At 42.1% G+C, this 21719-nt stretch overlaps 1 protein-coding gene across 2 annotated transcripts in view; it reads right to left on the bottom strand.

Moving 5' to 3' along the window:
• Nucleotides 1-21326, bottom strand: part of SHTN1 (shootin 1) — a 109317-nt gene extending 87991 nt beyond the window's left edge. Inside the window, exons 1-2 of one of the 2 annotated variants that reach the window (XM_075935385.2) lie at nt 21079-21326; nt 4349-4401 (exon numbers count right to left, since the gene is read on the bottom strand). In XM_075935385.2, the coding sequence (XP_075791500.2) occupies nt 4349-4401; nt 21079-21136 (111 nt within the window). In that variant the 5' untranslated portion in view covers nt 21137-21326. The remainder of the gene's footprint in view (nt 1-4348; nt 4402-21078) is intronic. The other variant, XM_075935384.2, reaches the window with a different exon arrangement.
• Nucleotides 21327-21719: the final 393 nt, after the last annotated feature.

Raw genomic sequence — 21719 nt, 5'->3', positions numbered from 1 at the left:
GGGTGGCAGGCAACTCTTCATGAGTCGGTGCAGGTGGGGAGCCAATTTTTAAGCTGGTTCCCTGCACATACCAGGAGCCTGCATGTAACTGTGAACATTAACCGATGAACCCGGGCTCATTGGTTAATCATGTACACGATTACACTTTCACATCCCTAGTGGCTCATACTAAAGTTTAGATTTCTGCCTTCTGGCTATTCAAGTTACCAAGCAATTCTTCATTGGCCAAGTCTAAAACTGTAATCTCAAAGGTCTTCTGAAATTTCAGTTTTGCTAGCTAGTATCCCTGGAATCGGCCAGCTAGCATGCCAATGTTCGCTTTCAAAGAGTAGGAAAGTGTCACACGCTTTCTGTCTCAACACCCAGGAAAGAGGGAAGGCATTATTACAAGTGAAAATATGTGAATGCCGAAGATACCCATGCAGTTTAGTATAGCGCATGTTGGGAGAGGGATGAAAGACTTCAAATTTGATCAGGATCTTGGGTCAGTATAGCATAAAAACTGTCATTGCCTATCCCACGCGCTGATCTTGCCATGTGACACATTTAAGCTGTTTCTTGCACCCACATGAAACGCCACTGACTTAAATGAGACTCTGCATGGACACATGAGCCCACCAGGCAAAGCACACTGGAAGTCTGGAGCCGTAGGGTGAAATCTGAGATGCACTGATGTCAATGGGAATTTTTCATTGAGGGAATGAAGCCAGAATTTCATCCCTAGATCCTTATAATGAGCTCAGTTATCCTGTACCCATTGACATCAATGCCAGAGCTCCTATTAATTGCAATAGTGCAAGATCCAGCCCTAAATAAGAAGAGACAACTTATTTTTCACTTTAAATAAGAGAACCATCTTTCTGAGTCATGTATTAGATATGAAGGCTTAGTACATTCTAACTGTTCACTGTAATAATCACGGGTGATTATTTAACCTAAATGTCTGGATTTATCAAAGTATACAACATCATCGTACAGAGAATTAAGCTACTAACTACATAGCCAAACATTCCTTTTTTTTTTTTTAGACGGTCATTTTACAAAGAATTTTAAAATGTTACAAATGTAATGAAATATCAAATTAAAATTTAAGCACTGTCCAAGAAGGACTCACATGACACTTGCCACATTCAACATACAGACAAAAAGAAGCATGTCATCAACATAGGGATCCTTTTCTTTGTTTCTAGATAGAGGGTTGCTAATAGGAGATTAATTTTCTAACAGCCAAGTAATTAGTTTCCTTTTCTCACTGCAGTACTATTTGCCATTTGGTCTCAAAGAAACTGCATACGTACAAGCAAACAATGAAAATGTACACTGTTTCTTCTTTTTAAGAAATTCTAGTTTTACTGACATTTAAAATATCCCAAATTAACTATTCCTTCTCTGTGAAAGCAACACAAGGAAAGAACGTTAACAATATTAAAAAACAGATTCAGAGATACTGTATATACTATTTCTTGAAAGATATTGGTCTTATTCCCTCTTCTACTGTCAGGTTGACAAAACATTGCCAATGCTGATTCAAAAAAGTAGTTTCCGTGTGATTATCTATAGCAAGTATTCATAAATATTTATTCATTCCCCGACTCTGAATTCTTCAGAGCTGCATATTTAGTACCTTGGAGGGCAGAGGGTAAATTTTCATATGACTTAGTTACCTTGACATCTTTAGTTCTATTATGTTTTGTTTTTTAAATAAAAAGGACCTTTTTCACTCCATTACGATACATAAACGATGCTTTAAAGGAATTTTTTGAGGAAAAAGGTGGTCAGGATTATTTGCTTTTGTCTTCACATATTAGCCATGTCAGTCTTGTTTTGCTGAATACCTCACTTGGAGAACTTAATGTTGACTGTGTACACCTTAGTAGGATGGGAGGGGGGAATTGTTGAATTTTTGACTGCGATATCTTTCCTCCTGTTACTTGAGTTTTAATATATAAAAACATTTTTGTGCTAATAGCCTTATTAAAACCAGTTCCTCTTTTAATCAAGTTTTCCCTGATCTCTCTGACATCATAGTCTAGTTCTTCATAGAATCTTCCAGGGGAAAAGAAGATAGAAATTGAGGTATTTTCCAATACAAAAACAAGCAGCAAAAACAAAAACAAAAAAGCCTTCTTTCTGCAGTAAAGATGTACAAAGAGCATAGATCTATTTTTCATTTTTCTTTTCAGGTTACTTTTGAAACAAGCTATTTGTTGTGTACTGAACTCTGCTTGCATTTTGAATAAAAAACAGGACTATGTAGCACTTTCTACTTTCTAATATATACCAAATTCCTTTTTTCCCCAAGAAAGAAAAGTATCTGGCATGGCATCTTCCATATTCATAAAAACACAGCTCTTCATTTAGGGAAAATGGCCAATAAACTGTGGTAGAACACCACACACACCATTTAGATCTTACATTGTGCTTTCCACATGTAGGTCTCAAAGCAAAGTGGTTTCTATCATCATCCCCTTTCTACAAATGGGCAGAGATGCAGAGAGGTGATGCAACTTTCTCAAGGTTACACAGTGAGAGAAAGGCACAGCAAAGAACAGAAATCAGAATGCCTGGTTTCAAGTTCTATACCCAGTCCACAGGACCACACTTCCTCCCATTCACACTCAGGGATCAATGCAGCAAAGTCCAGAGCATTGTGATCATTATCCTGCAAAGAACATAAGTACTTGCATAACTAAGCATATCAGCAATCCCATTGAAATAAAGTTAAACATGGTTAGGTATTTTGCAGGACCAAGACCTCAATGCTCAACACTAGAGGTAGGCAAAAAAATGGCAGCAAAAAACAAAGTTTTCTTTTTTTGTTTAAAATGTGAGGAAATTCTGAACAATTATTTATTTGCAAAAAAAATTAATTTTGCTGGGAGGGAGGAAAGCTTTGACAAAAAATGTTGATCAGTCCTGCTGAAAGCTCTATGAAGGCAGATATGATCTGGTCTCCTAGAGTCGAGACCAGGGGTGGGCAATAAAAATACGATGTCCTTCCAGGGTTAATCCCTGGCAGAGCACCACTGCTATATTTACCTGCACCTCAGCATGTATCGGGCATTCACAGCTCTTCTTGCCTGCGAATTGCCATTCATGGCCAAATGGAACAGTGGCAATCAGTGTCCCAGTCCGTGCCCCTTCCCACCACTCCAATTGGTTGAGAACAGCGATCTGCAGGCAATAAGAGCTGCAACCACCCGATACCTGCAGAGGCACAGGTAAATACAGAAGTGGGGGCTTGCCAGAAATTAGCCCTGCAGACTGCATCCAGCCTGCAGGCCAGAATTTGCCCATCTCTGTCCTAGACTATAGAACGGATCACTATGAGACCAGGGTTGGAGTTTTGGTGTGGCAGACGTAAGTTCAGAGCAAAAGAAGAAACAGGATGGAAATTAAAAAAAAAAAAACTAACTTGGACAGAGACAGATTTTGTCACTGGGGATAGGGAGCAGGACTTCAGAGCCTGAGCATCAAATATGACACTTCCAGAGTCACTGGCTGAGGTTTCAAAACTAACTCAGGGATTTAATGATTAAGAATTTCCACTGAAAGGCTGCAGAACCATCAGCTGATTCCAATGGAAGTAGCATGGCTAAACCCGAGTCATTTTGGGGATTACCAGCGATTCTGAGATCCTCAATGTTTTACTTATTACTTTAAGAGGTCCAGTCTTGTAGTTGTGACTGGTCCATATGAAGTCCAGGGGAGTTTCAACTTCATCATGCCTATGGGATCGGGCACATCTATAATTTTTATTTCTATTAAAATGGATGGAAAATCTGGGAGGAAAGACTGATTTCAAATGTATTTTTTGTATTGCATGCCTACGTTCACAAGGTCTTTTTAGATTTTTTTTAAATCATAAATATGCATTTGGTAAATTGGTTCTGACAAATGAGATTCATAGTTAGGGGAAGCAAGTCTTCCCATGACATGTTTGAATGGTTTACATTTTCTACATTCTCTCTTGCTCTACATTCACATTTTAAGCACTTTTACACTGGGCGCTGCTGCGACCAAGGTTAAAAACATGTTAAAAAATATGTCTAAGGTAGACAAGGCTAGGCTGTGTAACTGTTAGTTTTTAAATTTACAATCCATGTATTCAAGCCACAAGGCCAAGCAGGAACTTGCTGCTACATCACTGAGGAATGTGTTTGTCTCACAATAATCATATGCATCGCTGTATGTTATTCTTCACCTCTAGTGTATAGTTAGCCTTCAGCTGCTACAAGAGACAACAAAAATCCTCTCAATGTACTTTGACTCACTGGAAGTCTTTGTCTACTTACTTCAGCTATCTAGTACATTAGGTGTTTAAGGAAACATATTGCAGAGTACAAACCTCCTCTTTTGTTTTCTTGTTTGCTGCTCTAAGATCTTCATATTCACCAATAGCTACAAAAAAAAAGAATTAAAAAACAATATTAACATAGTATAATAGTACTCTCATGAGTTGTTCCATGAACAGAAATCCAACTGACTTCCATAGTCATTCATTTTAAAGCTGTCAAAGTTATCTAATCTGACCTCCTATGTAACACAGTTTAGAGAACTTTACCTAATAACTCTTGTCTTAAACCCAATAATGTGTGGTTGAATTAAACCAACTCATCAGACTTCAGGAACCTATGGAGCATCAGGGTCTTAAAAATCAGCTTCTTCAACCAACAGTGAGCTAGACAGACTCATACTAACAAGCTTCAGAGGGGTAGCAGAGTTAGTCTATAAAAGGAAAAACTTAAAAAACAACAAATAGTCTAGTAGCACCTTAAAGACTAACAAAACACGTAGATGGTATCATAAGCTTTCATGGGCAAAACCCACTTCTTCAGATGACCAGAGTATAGTAAGTCCAGAACCAAGAATAAATAAGGGAAGGGGGTGGGGGAAGAGAAAAAGAGGAGGGGAGGAAGAAAAAGAGAGCAGAATGTACAAACAGTTACAAGAGGCTATTAAGAACCATTAGCATCTCCATTGTTTGGTTGGTTGTTTAAGTCATTAAAAGGTGGAAGATAGTCTGAACTCAATAGAGGATGGCTATTAGCATAAAAATTAAACTTATGTGAATCAAGTTGTGTGAATGAAGTTAAGTTCCAATCCTTCTCTGTGTATTTGGCTTGTGGAATTGGTCTAAAACAAAACAGAAACTTGGAGCTCCATTAATGAGTGTCCGGGAAGATTAAAGTGTTCTCCAACAAGTTTAGTTTTAAATCCAAATTAGAACAGATTAGAGATCAGATACTGCCTTAGGACTGGTGACTCAAAGTATCTAAAATACTTTTACGACTCCTCCCCATTACTGTAATCTCTGAGTACTTCACAATTTTTAACATATTTATCTTCACAATACATTCACAGATGGGGAATAGAGTTATAGAATGCCTTAACTTCCATTGATTTAAATTGGGAGTTGGACATAAATAACTTTACAAATCTGATCCATAGTGACTTGCCCATGGTCAAAAAGTCAGTGGAAAAGGAGGGCATGGAATCTGATCTTCAGTGTCTCAAGACAGAGTCCAAACCACTAGAATCAACCATCTTTTAATTTATACATCTCTTTCTATATATATAAAAAAGTTTTTCCTGCTGGATGACTGAGTGATGTCATCATGTCACTCTCTGTCCCACAGCCCCTCCCCCCCTCAGCCACCTCTCTACCTCCCTTCCTGGTGCCGAGGGCCCAACTTCCCTGGTGCTGGGGCGAGCGGCAGCCACACAGCTTTCCCAGTCTCCCCAGAACCCTGGGGTGCAGGCAGGCAGCCACCTGGCTTCCCCAGTGCTCTGGGGAGCGGCTGGGAGTCGTGTCCCCTCCTCCCTCATGGGGAGGAAGAGATCCAGGAGCCACAAGGGGTGAGAGGAGCAATGAGGCAGGCCTCAGCCCTCATCCCCAGCAGCCAGGTGCAGGGAGCAAAGAGGCAGGGCCAGGGTGAATTCAGCCTCGGAGATAGGGAGTAGGCCGGGGGGGGGGGAGGGGGGGTTAGGGTTAGAGTTAGAGAGCCTAATTCGAACTACCTACTCCGTACCACGTGTAGCCGCAGACACGGAGTCCGCACTAACGGGGATTTAAAAATGGCGGCGCCCAGCAAGATGCAAATGAAGCCTGGGATATTTAAATTCCAGGCTTCATTTGCAACTTCGAATGCCTACATTAGCCACCCTAGTTCGAACTAGGGTGGCAGTGCAAACATACCCATAATTTGTCGACTGCCCCGGAAAGCCTCATTTCACGAGGCATACCAGGGCGGTCGATAAAGGTTTCCCTTGTCGACCACGGTGCATCCAGACTGCCCTGATGTGCCGCCAAACAGCTGATCGGCACAGTGCGGTGGCCATTTTGATATAAATGAAGCAGCGATTATTTAAATCACCGCTTCATTTTCCTATGTCTAGTAAACTCATCTACATGGCTTCATCGACGGAGCCATGTAGTCTAGACATACCCTAACTGTCAGAGTCATCACCTCACACACAACAGGGATACATTACATATCTCACAGATACTGTCATTCTACTTCCAGTTACACTGATGTAAATCAAGATTAACTATTAAAGTCAATGGATTTAAGTTAGTGTAAAAATCAGTGAGACTGGTGCATACCAATGTTCCATTTAATCTTTTCCATCCACGTGCAGAATAATTTTTTATGTGCACCCAAAGCATGTGTAAGCATGCCCCACCAGTAGAAACAAAAAAAAAACCCTAGCTGTGGTCAGTCTGCTAATCAGGTGGGCGGCATTTGAACCTCCCCTGGGTGGTCTCACAAACCCACAGATTACAGGGGACCCTGGTGCCTACTATTCCTGCTAGCTGTTTGCGGACTCTGGAACATGACTGCTTTTGTTCAAGTCTGCAAAAATCCCATGGGGCCATAAAAAGAGTGCTGATATGCTGGCCCATCTGCTGAAAACACCTATGTAACTGTATTATCATTATTATTAAATTAAAATCTTCAATGTACTTTGTTCACTGATACGATGTTCATTTGGTCCCAAGTCAATTGCTCCCAATGGGTCCCCCAGGAAACTTATATTAATGACGCTCTGGTATGCTGAAGTTCAGCAAACAACTAAAGCAAAAGATGAAAATATAAATGTGGTGGTCACTGTTTCGTTGATAAGATACAAAGATGCATTTTCCCCGGAGCTGAATCTGCTACCAGCAGACCATTATTTGATGTTAATTTATTACAAAATGCTAAAAGATGACTTACTGCTGGAACAATAACATAAAAGCAGAAGTTTGCAATGATGAAGTTTGCTTTACAGCGAACACTAGACAGACACGTCTATATGTATTACATGAAGTGCTCTAGTAGTGCTCTTGATATTACCCTTTTTGGCAGTTGCATATAACCTTTTTGAAATGAACATCTTTTGAGCCAAAAGTCTCATGCTTAAATTCAACCTACAGGTGTAATATTTTCAGTTTTAGCAAACTCCATTCAGTTGATTCTGATGTTTAAGGATGTCATATGAAAACTTATACATGGAGTAAAACAAAAATCATAAGCCATATATACTGTTAATGCAACTTATAACATTTCTTGGAGAGACAGCTTACAAGACGTACCATTGAACAATTGTAACAGCGTCAAATACACAAGACAACAAATAGCCTACTTAAGTGTATTGTGCATGCATAATCATAAAAACATAGAAGTTATACAGGAAGCCTAAGCCAATGAAAATCTTCTAATAGGGTAAGTATACAATCACATATTAATATTACACACAAAAAAACATTGAAAATGTTAAGGTTGCGAAGATGCTCAAGATGACCAATTTAAGGATACACTGGCAACCTTTATATCAGCATTTCCTTACTTATTTGACTTGCACCTTACATTCCATTAGTATATGTTTGGTATGTAATTTTTCAGATTTAATGAAACAAATCAAACAAACAAATTATATCATGTAGAACCATACTGACTCTCTCAAAGCTCATCAGCAGAGTTAGACCTCTCAGGTCCACACAGCAGACCTCTGTCACATGAACTAACAAACTGATAGCAACAGCAGGCTGTGGCTTTCTGTGTGGGCCAGCACTGTCCGGGGGATGAGACCCTTTGGCAGTACATTTCACCGCTATTTCCTCATAGAAATGGAATAGAGAGGTGCAGGATTCCTGGGTTCTATTCCAGTTTGAGAAAAGTGTGCTCAAGTGGTTACAGGCCATTCTGTACATCCCTCTCTCTACCTGCCCCCAACCTGTCTTCATCCCAGTCTCTGCTCCCCCACCAGCACCCTGCTAAGCCTGGCTTCTCACGGATCTGAATTCAAGTCAGTCTATTTTCTCCTTGCAGCCTGAGCACTAGTATGGGAATCAAAGGGGGCAGAGAAGACAGTCTCCCTCAGTTCCTGTGCCTGATGAATGAAGAAGCAACTGCAGGAAGAATTCTGCTCAGTCCCTGCAGCCTCAGCATGGAGAACCCAATACCAATGGAATCTTCAAGAACTCTACCTGGCAAACTCCAACAATTCTCTTCTGAGCATGTGTGAACTGCAATTTTCAGAGACTTGTTAGTTGACCAGATTCAGGTGGATTTTCACAGGGACAGCAAAACAAAAAAACCCACCGCTCTGAAACCCCAACTAACTGTACCACCCTACACTGCCAAATTTCAAGTCCCTGTTCCAGACCGTGGAGGCACAAAAGCTTTAAAATGAAATCACTTGTGCAAGAGGGGAGGCAGGGGAGTCTAAATGGACAAATCATGTTTTTCCTTTGAAAAGGAAAACTGAAAAAAAATTGCTGAAATTTTCCAAAAAATCAGCCTAAAGCAGACACCTGGTATTAAATTCCAGTTCATTTGTTTTAGTCTTCACAAATAGCAAAAACAGGATCTAATCATGGAAACTACTGGGCAACATTAACAATAGGTGGCAGTGACCAAAACCACCTAAAAATCACAAGCTACAATGTTTGTGTTTCTAATGTTTCACATTTCCCAACTTGCAAACATTCAAGTAGCTTCAGTGTTACATTTGTGTACATTTTTGTATTTTTATTTTAAAGAGATCTGAGTAACCTCCAGAGAATATGGTTGAGTGTCCTTCCATGTCAAATCAACCAAAGACTCCACTTAATCAGTGTTACTGGGTTGAAATGGTCATTTGATCACTTTGTAAATAGAGCTGTCAAGGAAAGCAAAGCTCAGTCCATCATCTACTCCTCCAGATGAATACCTAATTTATATCAGAAAAGTCTTGCAACAGCTCTAGCATACACTGGCATGAGTGCTTTTGCCAGTACAGCTTAAACTGTTTCCCTGAATGAAATAAGCTACACTGGCGAAAGCACTTTGGCCAGTATAAGATTATGAATGTATAAATGTGAAAACCATTAACCAATAAGCCTAGCCTTATCAATAACATTCACCATTACACACAGGCTCCTGCCTCATTCCTGGGGAGCCGGCAGCCACCTCACACTGCTGTCTGTATATCAGAGGCAACAGAGTGGGAATGGTAGTCGGTGCCCCAGGAGCAGCGCACACTGGCTACCGGGGAGCTGGCTGCAGGTGTGTGCAACCATGGAGTTTTTCAGAGGTTACAGGTTTAGCAAACAGGAGTAGCTAACAGGGAGTTTAGTGAGGGAGTTCTCCAGATGGAGGAGGAGTGATTTCAGGACCCTTAGGTAAGTGGTTGTCTGTAGTGTGTGTGTTTGGGGGTACTTGCTGGTTGCCTGAAACATACTGTATGCTGAGTTTGAGTTTGTCTATTTGTCTGGAGTTCCATGTACTGAGCTGTTTGAAGTACTGTCACTGTGGAGAAACTAAATAAATCCTTTACTTTGGTCTTCACGGCTAAGAATGACAAGGAGTCCTGTAGCACCTTATAGACTAACAGATGTATTGGAGCTTAAGCTTTCATGGGCAAAGACCCACTTCGTCAGATGCATGTAGTGGAAATTTCCAGAGGCAGGTATAAATATGCAGGCAAGAATCAGGCTAGAGATAATGAGGTAAATTCAATCAGGGAGGATGAGGCCCACTTCTAGCAGCTGATCTGGAGGTGTGAACACCAAGAGAGGAGAAACTGCTTTTGTAATTGGCTAGCCATTCACAGTCTTTGTTTAATCCTGAGCTGATGGTGTCAAATTTGCAGATGAACTGCAGCTCAGCAGTTTCTCTCTGAAGTCTGGTCCTGAAGTTTTTTTGCTGCCGGATGGCTACCTTTAAATCTGCTATTGTGTGTCCAGGGAGATTGAAATGTTCTCCTATAGGTTTTTGTATATTGCCATTCCTAATATTTGATTTGTGTCCATTTATTCTTTTGCGTAGGAACTGTCCAGTTTCGCCAATGTATATAGCAGAGGGGCATTGCTGGCACATGATGGCATATATTACATTGGTAGATGTGCAGGTGAATGAACCAGTGATGGTGTGGCTGATCTGGTTAGGTCCTGTGATGGTGTTGCTGATGCAGATATGTGGGCAGAGTTGGCACCAAGGTTTGTTGCAGGGATTGGTTCCTGAGTTAGAGTTACTGTGGTGTGGTGTATAGTTGCTGGTGAGAACATGCTTCAGGTTGGCAGGTTGTCTGTGGGCGAGGACTGGCCTGCCCCCCAAGGCCTGTGAAAGTGAAGGATTGTTGTCCAGGATGGGTTGTAGATCACTGATGATCCATTGGAGAGGTTTTAGCTGAGGCTGTAGGTGATGGCCAGTGGTATTCTGTTGGTTTCTTTTTTGGGTTTGTCCCACAGCAGGAGGCTTCTGGGTACACCTCTGGCTTTGTTGATCTGTTTCCTAACTTCCTCATGTTGGTATCATAGTTTCAAGAATGCTTGTTGAAGATCTTGTAGGTGTTGGTCTCTGTCTGAGGGGTTGGAGCAAATGCGGTTGTATCTCAGTGCTTGGCTGTAGACAATGGATCATGTGGTGTGTCCAGGATTGAAGCTGGAGGTATTAAGGTAGGCACAGCAGTCGGTAGGTTTTCAGTATAGGGTGGTGTTTTTGAGACCGCCACTTATTTGTATGGTGGTGTCCAGGAAGTGGACCTCCCGTGTAGATTGGTCCAGGCTGAGGTTGATGGTGGGGTGGAAGCTGTTGAAATCATGGTGGACATGTTACAGCTAAGGATGTTAGGGATATTTCCAAACCTGAGCTATTCTTTTTAGATCACTAATCAGAGGAACTGTCCCAGATTGAGGTGTCAGAGGAGATTTTGGAACAAACTGATAATCAGTAACAAGTCACTGGGACTAGGCGGCATTCACCCAAGAGTTCTGAAAGAACTCAAATGTGAAATTGTGGAACTATGAAGTGTGGTTTGTAACCTGTCCTCTAAATCAGCTTCTGTACCTAATAACTGGAAGATAGCTAATGTGATGTTAATATTTAAAAAGGGCTCTAGAGGTGATCCTGGCAATTACAGACCAATCAGTCTAACATCAGTACTGGTTAAATTAGTTGAAACTATAGTAAAGAATAAATTGTCAGACACATAGATGGACATAATTTGCTGGAGGAAAGTCAACATGGATTCTGTAAAGGGAAATCATTCCTTACTACTCTAACTAGAGTTCTTTGAGGGGGGTCAAAACAAGCATGTGGACAAGGGGGATCCAATGGATATAGTGTACTTAGATTTCCAGAAAGCCTTTGACAAGGTCCCTCACCAAAGGCTTTTAAGTAAAGTTAGTTGTCACAGGATAAGACGGAAGGTCCTCTCATGGATTGATAACTGGTTAAAAGACAGAAAACAAAGGGTAGGAATAAATGGTCAGTTTTCAGAATAGGGAGAGGTAACTAATGGTGTCCCCCAAAGGTCCAGCCTGGGACCAATCCTATTTAACCTATTTATAAGTGATCTGGAGAAAGGGGTAATCAGTGAGGTGGCAACATTTTCAGATTATACCAAACTGCTCACGATAGTTAAGAACAAAGCAGACTGTAAAGAGCTTCAAAAGGATCTCACAAAACTAGGTGACTGGGCAACAAAATGGCAAATGAATGTTAATGCTGATAAATGGGAAGTAATGCATATTGGAAAAAATAATCTCAACTATACATACAAAATGATGGGGACTAATTTATCTATATCCATCAAGAGAGAGATCTTGGAGTCATTGTGGATAGTTCTCTGAAAACATCCATTCAGTGTGCAGCAGCAGTCAAAATGCAAACAATGTTAGGAATCATTACAAAAGGGATAGAGAATAAGACAGAGAATATCTTATTGCCTCTGTATAAATCCATGGTACGCCCATATCTTGAATACTGAGGACAGATGTGGTTGTCTCATCTCAAAAAAACTATCTTGACATTGGGAAAGGTTCAGAAAAGGGCAACAAAAATTATTAGGGATTTGGAACAGAGAGATTAAAAAGACTGGGACTTTTCATCTTAAAAAAGAGGAGACTAAGGGAGGGGGAATATGATGGAGGTATATAACATCTTGACTGGTCTGGAGAAAAGTGAATAAGGAAAAGTTATTTTCTTTTTCCCATAAGAACTAGAGGTCACCAAATGAAATTAATATGTAGCAGGTTTAAAACAAACAAAAGGAGGTTTATCTTCATGCAGTACACAGTCAACCTGTAGAACTCCTTGCCAGAAAATGTTGTGAAGACCAGGACTTAATAGGGTACAAAAAAGAACTAGATAAATTCATGGAGGATAGGTCCTACAATGGCTATTAGCCAGGATGGGTAGGAAAGGCATCCCTAGCCTCTATTTGTAAGAGGCTGGAAATAGATGAGTGGAGAGGAGTCACTTGATGATTACCTGTTCTGTTCACTCCCTTTAGCGCATCTGGCATTGCTCACTATCGGAAGACAGGATACTGGAGCTATATGGACTTTTGGTCTGACTCAGTATGGCCATTCTTATGTTCACACAATAACGCATATTTTAATATCCCTAATCAACACTAGTGCTTTTGCTGGTACAGAAATTATATTTAAATAAATAAGTCACATCCTTAACTAATATTACATAAGCAGAAGTTTTATGTGCAGACCTGCCATAAGGAGGTGATGGTGTTGTGCTTGCGGTTCCTGCAAGCATGGAATGCAAGAGATTAGGTCCAAAAATCAAACTGGGTCTGTCACACAGCACATTTCTCAAACAAAACTACCCCACCATAGTAAAACAAGTGTAGCAAAGATAAGAACTCTTAATCGCTGGTAGGGCATAAAAGGAGGATAACTGAGGCTCTACTTTATGTTCCCTCTCCTTTTCCAAATTTCAATGTCAACACCTTAAAGGGTTTCAGGTAAGATTGAACAGGGGTGGACTCCACTGGAGCCACAGATAACTTGGATTCACACTTAGGACTGGCAGAAAAAAAAAACAATGTTATGCTCCCCACATTCACTCTGGCAGAGAGGGTAGATTTGTGTAAGTGCACACTGGGCAGCTTTATAAGCACAACTCCTGTAGTAGCTGTTGTATATTGGGTTGTAGATCTAGATCTTGTTGTTATGGTAACTGAGTAGGTCACTGGGGTCAGCTCAGCTAGTCTGGGCTTGTTCTGGTGAGTTCTGTGCTATGCAATAAAATGGACACTTGCACCTACTCCAGCTCACTGCCTTTCCACTGATTTCTTCCTATGCTGTGAAACTCCCCACGACATAACAGTAGCCATACTTTCATAAGAGAAAGAGGAAAAAGCAGCACAGAGAATACACTATAAAGTGGTCAATCATCCACAAGACTTGATCTTCTGCTCTATACCATTCTCCAGGATCCATGGTGCTGGGAGGGCCAGAGACTCCACAATATATCCTCTGAGAGGAGTTTTAATTGGGAGCTTCCATGCTGGTTCACCTTGTGGAGTTTCTTGGGGTCCAAGCCTACCCTATAGTTTATACCATAGGAAGGTATAACACACAGCCCAACCAGTTAGAGAACATTTCTATAGGAAAAAAAGTAATTAGAAACTCACTGGTTATGGTCTGTTAGCCTTACCACATGATCAGCTGCTTCAGCTAGAACGAATGGTCAGTCTTCAAGTGGACAATAGACCATTCCCCACAAACAAAAAAAACTCAAACATACTTCATTTATGGAATATGATTATTGTCCTAACAATCCTGGAATGGAGAAAACTTATGACTCCTCTATGAATTTGCTTCATTACAAAGAAAAATTATCAAGATAACAGAAAAATGTTTGGTTGACATTTGAGTGGATTTCTCATCCTATGTACACATTTCTCAATGAATCACAAGTACTGTCACACCTCTTAACAACACCCCAAGGACTGGTTTTTTAGTCTTTCTAGTGGTAAAAACACCACCTCGAAAAGAAGTGATGGTGCATGAGGCAGTAGCTTTTGTGGAAAAGATTCAGCACAAAAGGCTCCTGGACTTAAAAGGGTAATTTAAAAAAATATAATAAAACCTGTCAGAAATAGAAGTTAGGGAGGAGAACATTATCAGAATGAGTTGGAGAGGATCCTATGCAGCCATATGTGCAGAGAGAACCATGAAATAATGTTTCTCATGACACATTATGGATGAGAGTACAATTTAGAAACCAAGTCATCACCAGAAAAATAAGCACTGATATCACCTTAAGGATCAAGTGCTTCTAAAAAATCCTGTACGCATGCATTTGAAGTTACTTTTAAATATTTACACATACATGCAGACTATGACTAACAGCCTGCAGAAGCATAAATTCACTTGCATGTGAACCTGAGTGCCTGTGTATGTCAATGCAAAGCACTTGCAGAATCAGGCCCCAAGACAGCATCTTGCAGTCTCGCAGGTCTCTTCACTGGGAAGTATATTAAGTGCATCGATACATTATAAAGCTTAGCCATTAAGACTTTGCAGAAAGATTTATCTTTGTGTGTTCTTGAAAACCAGTCATTAAATTTAAATGAAAGAATGTGTTAAAACTACAATAAACGCAGAAGACATCCATGCAGGATTTCAACTGGTGAATGGCTCCCCTTAATGATTGTAACAAGGTTTGCAATGCTCAATATGGAAAAGAAACTGCCCAACAGCCACCGCACCTTGATCATGAGACAGCATTACAGATTCAGAGACACATCCTTTTAACAAGGATGATAATGAATTTGTCAGATTGCATTAAGAGTTGGTTAACCCAAACGACTACACTCCCGCTGCCTCTTTATCAGAGGCAGTAAGCAGGGGAGCAGGCAGGAGCAAATACACATAGAGACCTGGCTTTTAAGCCAACTCAATGCGCACGTCAACTCTGCCAAGCCACCTGCTTCCTCCCCCCCTTGCTGCCTCCCACAGAGGCAACCGGGGGTGGGAGGGAGGAAGGTATGCATGCAGGCAGGCGCCGTGATCGAGGAAGTTGGCTTAAAAGCCTGCGCCCTATGAGCACCAGCTTCACGGAGGTCATTTATTAGAGGCAGCAGCACGGAGGACAGGCAGTTCAGCATAAGCTGGTATGTCTTCAACTATCCAGACATATGTTGGGAAACTAATACAGCGGGGCACAGACTATTCAATGAGTTCTTGGATTGCACTGGAGACAATTTTTTATTTCAGAAGGTTAAGAAAGCAACGGGGGAGGAGGGGAGGGGAGCTGTTCTAGATTTGATTTTAACAAATAGGGAAGAGCTGGTTGAAAATTTGAAAGTGGAAAGCAGCTTGGGTGAAAGTGATCATGAAATCATAGAGGTCATGATGCTAAGTAATGGTAAAAGGGAGAACAGCAAAATAGAGACAAAGGATTTCAGGAAGGTAGATTTTAGTAAACTCAAAGAGCTGGTAGGTAAGGTCTCATGGGAAGCAAGACTAAGGGGAAAAACAACTGAAAATAGTAGGTAGTTTTTCAAAGGGACATTATTAAGAGCCCAAAAGCAAACTATTCCGCTGCATAGGAAAGATAGAAAGAATGGTAAAAGGCAACCTTGGCTTAAGCAGGCAATCTTGCATGATCTAAAAATAAAAAAGGAGTCATATAAAATTGGAATCTAGTACAAATTACAAAGGATGAATATAAACAAACAAAGGTATGCAGGGGTAATATTAGAAAGGCAAAAGCACAAAACAAGCTCAAACTAGCTACAGACAAAGGGAAACAAGAAGAGTGTCTATAAATATATTAGTAGCAAGAGGAAGACTAAGGACAGAGTAGGCCCACTATGAGTAGTGCTCAGTGAGGAAGGAGAAACAGTAACAGGAAACTTGTAAATGGCAAAGGCGCTTAATGACTTCTTTGTTTTGGTCTTCACCAAGAACTCTGATGATGAAGGAATGCCTAACAGAGTGAATGCTAGTGGGAAGGAGGTAGGTTTAGAACAGTGGTTCTTAACCTGAGATGCACACACCCCTTCGGGGTGTGAGATGCCCTTTCTGGGGGTGCAAGACATGCCAGATTTTTATGATATATCTTAAAGAACTGACCTACTTCAATGATTTTTAATAAGGGGTGTGAGAACATAAGGGGTGCAGGCTGCAGTAAGGTTAAGAACCACTGGTTTAGAAGATGAAATAAAAACAGAACAAATTAAAAATCACTTAGAAAACTTAGATGTCTGCAAGTCACCAGGGCCTGATGAAATGCATCCTAGAATATTCAAGGAGCTGATAGAGGAGGTATCTGAGCCTTTCGCTATCATCACTGAAAAATCGTGGAAGACGAGAGAGATTTCAGAAGACTGGAAAAGGGCAAATATAGTGCCCATCTATAAAGGGAGATGAGAACAATCCAGGAAACTACAGACCAGTCAATTCAGCTTCTGCGCAAGGAAAGATAATAGAGCAAGTAATTAAGGAATTCATCTGCAAACACCTGGAAGATAATAAGGTGATAGGTGACAGCCAGCATGGATATGTAAAGAACAAATCATGTCAAACCAATCTGATAGCTTTCTTTAATAGGATAATGAGTCTTGTGGATAAGGGAGAAGTAGTGGGCGTGGCATACCTAGACTTTAGTAAGGCATTTGATATGGTCTCGCATGATCTTCTTACCAATAAACTAGGCAAACACAACTTAGATTGGGGTACTATAAGGTGGGTGCATAACTGGCTGGATAACTATTCTCAGAGAGAAGTTACTAATGGTTCACAATCCTGCTGGGAGGCATAACAAGTGGGGTTCTGCAAGAATCTGTTTTGGGACTGGTTCTGTTCAGTATCTTCATCAGTGATTTAGATATTGGCAGAGAGAGTACGCTTATTAAGTTTGCAGACGATACCAAGCTGGGAGGGGTTGCAACCTCTTTGGAGGATAGGGGTGATCATTCAAAATGATCTGGACAAACTGGATAAATGGTCTGAGGTAAACAGGATGAAGTTTAATAAGAACAAATGCAAAGTGCTTAACTTAGGAAGGAACAATCAGTCTCACACATACAGGAGTACTGCAGAAAGAGATCTAGGGATCACAGTGGACCACAAGGTAAATATGCCATCATGTGCCAACAATGCCCCACTGCTATATACATCGGCCAAACAGGACAGTCCCTACGTAAAAGAATCAATGGACACAAATCTGATGATAGGAATGGCAACATACAAAAACCTGTAGGGGAACACTTCAATCTTCCTGGACACACAATTGCAGATCTAAAAGTAGCCATCCTGCAGCAAAAAAACTTCAGGACCAGACTTCAAAGAGAAACTGCTGAGCTACAGTTCATCTTTAAGTTTGACACAATCAACTCTGGATTAAACAAAGACTGTGAATGGCTTGCTAACTACAAAAGCAGCTTCTATTCTCTTGGAATTCACACCTCCAGATCAGCTGCTAGAAGTGGGCCTCATCCTCCTTGATTGGATCCACCTGGTCATCTCCAGCCTGATCCTGGCCTGCATATTTATTCCTGCCTCTGGAAATTTCCACTACATGCATCTGACGAAGTGGGTCTTTGCCCACGAAAGCTTATGCTCCTACACTTCAGTTAGTCTATAAGGTGCCACAGGACTCCTCGTCGCTTTTGCAGATTCAGACTAACATGGCTACCCCTCTGATACTATATCATTTAGGTTAAAATGTGGCTCCACTTTGCATGTAAGAGTGTCCCATTCAGTTACAGATGTGAATTTAGGACAACACATAGTTGAGTTATGATCTCTTTTCTGGAATGCTGTAAGCTCCATTAGATGTTTAACAGTGTTGTGGCTGTCTGGCTGGAAATCCCGTGACACCAAGGGTGAAATCCTGGCCCTATTCCAACTGATTTCAATAAGATCAGGATTTTCCCTCCAGTGCCTGTCAGGAATACTCCAAGTTGTGTAATCATTTCAGTGATTGTTGGTATTTTGTAACCAATAGTGCTGATGGAAAGCAGTGAAGACTAGTTGTTTAGAATAACTTTGTTTGCACTTGTGTATCTGGTGTTGAATTAGAAAAATGTGTCCACTTAAGAACCATGAACAAACACTTATTGAACCTGTTCACAGGCCAGAATACAAATTAGAGCAGTAGTGGATCTAGTAGTTAGGGTAGTTACTGGGAAATTTAAAACAACAACAACAACAACACACACCTCTAAAACTTTCTGAAGTCTTAGAGTTAATGGTAGAAAAATTCAGGTGAATTTTGGTTAAAGACATAGCAAAACTTCTACTATACAATGAAGGAGAGGGGGTAAATGTATATCCGACTAAACTCATACACAACATAAGCACCCATGCCAACCACCAGACCTACATCATTCCTATTTGATAGAAGAGAAAATTGCATCCTACTATTCTAATATAGCAATGCAAACTACTACTAGCTGTAGGTGCAAAGTTCCTTTTCGAAACAAAAATTTCATACTGCAGCAGAGGGTAGTTTAAGAATGGCTGAAGGAAATGTGATGTAACATACACCAACAAAATGCATCTCAAGTCATAAGTCTTCTGCAAAAAATAAAGGTGAAGCTACAAATTCTTTGTATGTGACTACTACACAGATACAAATCCTTTGTATGTGAGGACATGAGCTGCCATGCTCAAGAAAATGCATATTTGTAAAGCAAGTATTTGATAAAGCCAGTTCTCGGAGGTCATTTCTCTACTTAGAGATTAAACCAAACATCATGGTATAATAGTGCGATAGTCTAACAATACCCTTTCATATCCTGAACAAAGCCTCATGGAACTAAGAAGCCTCAATGAATTAGGATTAATAGTGTTGTGAAGTGTGTATATGTTATTTTAGCATTGTATGTTTCTTCTCCGGTAGGGAGGTGGATGCTAATGTATTTCCCCCATTATCAACCGTTTGAAGCCATTCCCTTGGTGCGGTAGACACAATTCTTGTTCCAAATGCATTCTTCAGGGACCAAGAGACAAAGAAAGGCAGTTTTGTTGTTGGTGGTGATTGGAAAACAACCTGGTTTTAAACTAGCTCAGGGCCGCCTTCTTGATTCACCAAAGGGACAGGATCATTGGTCCACAGAGGGCCCCAATCCTTAGGGTAGGTTTGAAAGGACTGGATCTATCCATATCCCATAGGACTAGGCGCTTGTTCTGAGCTGAAACTGGTGCACTTGCAATCACAATGCAATCACAACTGAAGGACTGCTCCTGCTAGAATCCATAGAGTTGGGGTGGACTCTCATAAGCTCATTAGAATACATGTAGTTTATTTGTTTTTAATAGATCTTCTCTGTTACACTTTTTTATCTAAAGAGTAGAACAGGCTTTCCTAGGAAGCACTTTAAAACTGTAGCAATTAAACCTATTAACCACCTCTGAGGAGAAAGCAAACAGGTGTCCTTGGGCAATCTGTCAGTGTTGGGAATAAAGAGGCAAGGGCAGGAACTATGAAGCCTGCAAATACCTGGATCAGCAGGGCGAGACATGTGGATCTGCCCCTTGGATTGCACTAACTGGGGAGTTAGAAGTCTGAGAGGAAGTGCCCTTGTTGCACAACAATGGGAAAATACCAGGTGCAGGTGCCCTGAACTGTGACAACATGCATTCAAGAGACCTCCACATCCACAGAGCTGAAACACCAAATGCCTTTATGAAAAGCAGAGGATAGCAACTAAAGAAGGGGTAGCAAACTCATTGGTAGCAACGGCCAAATTTTATTTTCAGTTGAACTTAGGACTCCATGCCACATTCTAGGGACTCCATACCACATTCTAGGCACAACAGAAGTCTCACTGATGTCTATGTGAGGTTTGCACCCAGATCAAGAGTGGACTATGATTCTTATGCAGTGAACAAACTTTTAGTTGTTATTATTTCTTCAGTACTTTAAATACGTCCCGCATTCCTCAGGGGAACACAAGGTTCTGAAAGTTAGCTCAGAAATGGCAAGGAACTGTATCTAGTTTTTGCTTCCCTTGCAAGACTCCTGGGTAGCTGCAGTCTTACCTCATGAAACAAATGGCACTTCTGCTCAGAAATCTTTTGCCTAATGTGCCTCCTTTTGGAAGATATATGTCTGGGGTTCACCAGGGTCCATTTCAGGCAATTTATTTGGGGATCTGATAATGGGTTTATTGCACAGGATTATTTTTCATTCGACTAAAAGGCTATTCTGCCCAAGTGCTGGGAGCAAGAAAGAGAGAAGTTAAACCACATACATCTTGAAATATTTTATTCTCTCTCCCGTCAGCCCAAATCAACCCACATCCATCATCCCCTATGCCAACTGCAGCCCTGGCTACAATCAATCAAGCAAAAATAGGTGGGTGCTGGAAGATGATTTACTGATGTACAGCCAGTGAAAAGGGAAGAGTGTAGCCATTAAAGCTATAAAACACCTCGACGGGGAGTTGACCGAGAGAATAGGGAACAAGAGGAAAATCTCAAATGGAAACAAAAAGGAAGTGGCAGAGGGAGAATAAACCAGGTAGGTGCGGCCGCACCTCCCCTGGCTGATGCTGAGGCCAAGGTAAGCAGTTGTAGCGCGCCTTTGTCCCCACCCCTCTTCTCAAGCTGAGTCACACATGGGTAAGGAGGCGGCGCCAGATCCACCTAGCCAGCGCCTGGACCCCTTGGCCCAGCCTCACCGCTCTAACGCCGACCCCCCCTTGGCAACCGCTGGCCCAGCAGCTGGGGCACGTCCCGCCGCACGCGGGCTGGTGCAATGGCTCTCCAGCCTGCCCCAGCAGCCGCTCCCTGCAGCGCACCAGCCCCTGGCGGCCCGGGCGCACGCCGCAGGCCGGCCGCCGCTGCCTTACCTTGCGCTTTCAGGCTGGTGATCCGCTCCAGCCGCTGCTCCTCCTCGGAGCCGCTCATGCCGCCTGCAGCGCCCGGGGCGGGCAGCGCGGGGCAAAGAGGCCGCGGCCGCCAGGCGGGAAGGGGGCTCCGCTGCGCACCTCACCCCGCCCAGCGCAGCCTCACCTGGGACCTGGGCGGGAGGGGCGCCAGACACAGCCCCACGCTGCAGCGGCGGCGGCCCGGCCCCCTCCTGCACATGCTCAGAGCGCCGCCGCGGCCCCAGTGAGCATGTGCGAGGTGTCTACGCTCCGGCGGGGGGATGGGGCCCGGGGGAAAGAGCCAAGGCTGGGGAAGCAGGAGAGCTAGTGGGAGTGGGTAGCAAAGGGAGGAGGTCATCAGAAGATGCTACTGGGAGATGCGCCTGGCACCCCTCTGCAGTTGTACTGAATGAGGCAGCCCTTGCCCCCCAAAGAGTTTGCAATCCAGAGGGTGGGAGAAAGGAAGCATTAGCCCTGCCTGGCAGAGGGGGAAACTGAGGCACCGGGCGGTGACGTGACTGACTTGCTTAACTAGGGTTTAAGGCAGAGCTAGGAACTGCACTCAGCGCTCCCAAGTCCAGTGCTTTCAGCACAAGCGTGGCCTGCCTTCGCACAGAGCAGAT

This window comes from Pelodiscus sinensis, chromosome 8 (assembly GCF_052426305.1).
Source record: "Pelodiscus sinensis isolate ZL-2025 chromosome 8, ASM5242630v1, whole genome shotgun sequence".
NCBI classification, from domain to species: domain Eukaryota; kingdom Metazoa; phylum Chordata; order Testudines; family Trionychidae; genus Pelodiscus; species Pelodiscus sinensis.
The sequence above is the reverse complement of the archived record's forward strand: the minus strand, read 5'-3'. Positions and strand labels throughout refer to the sequence as shown.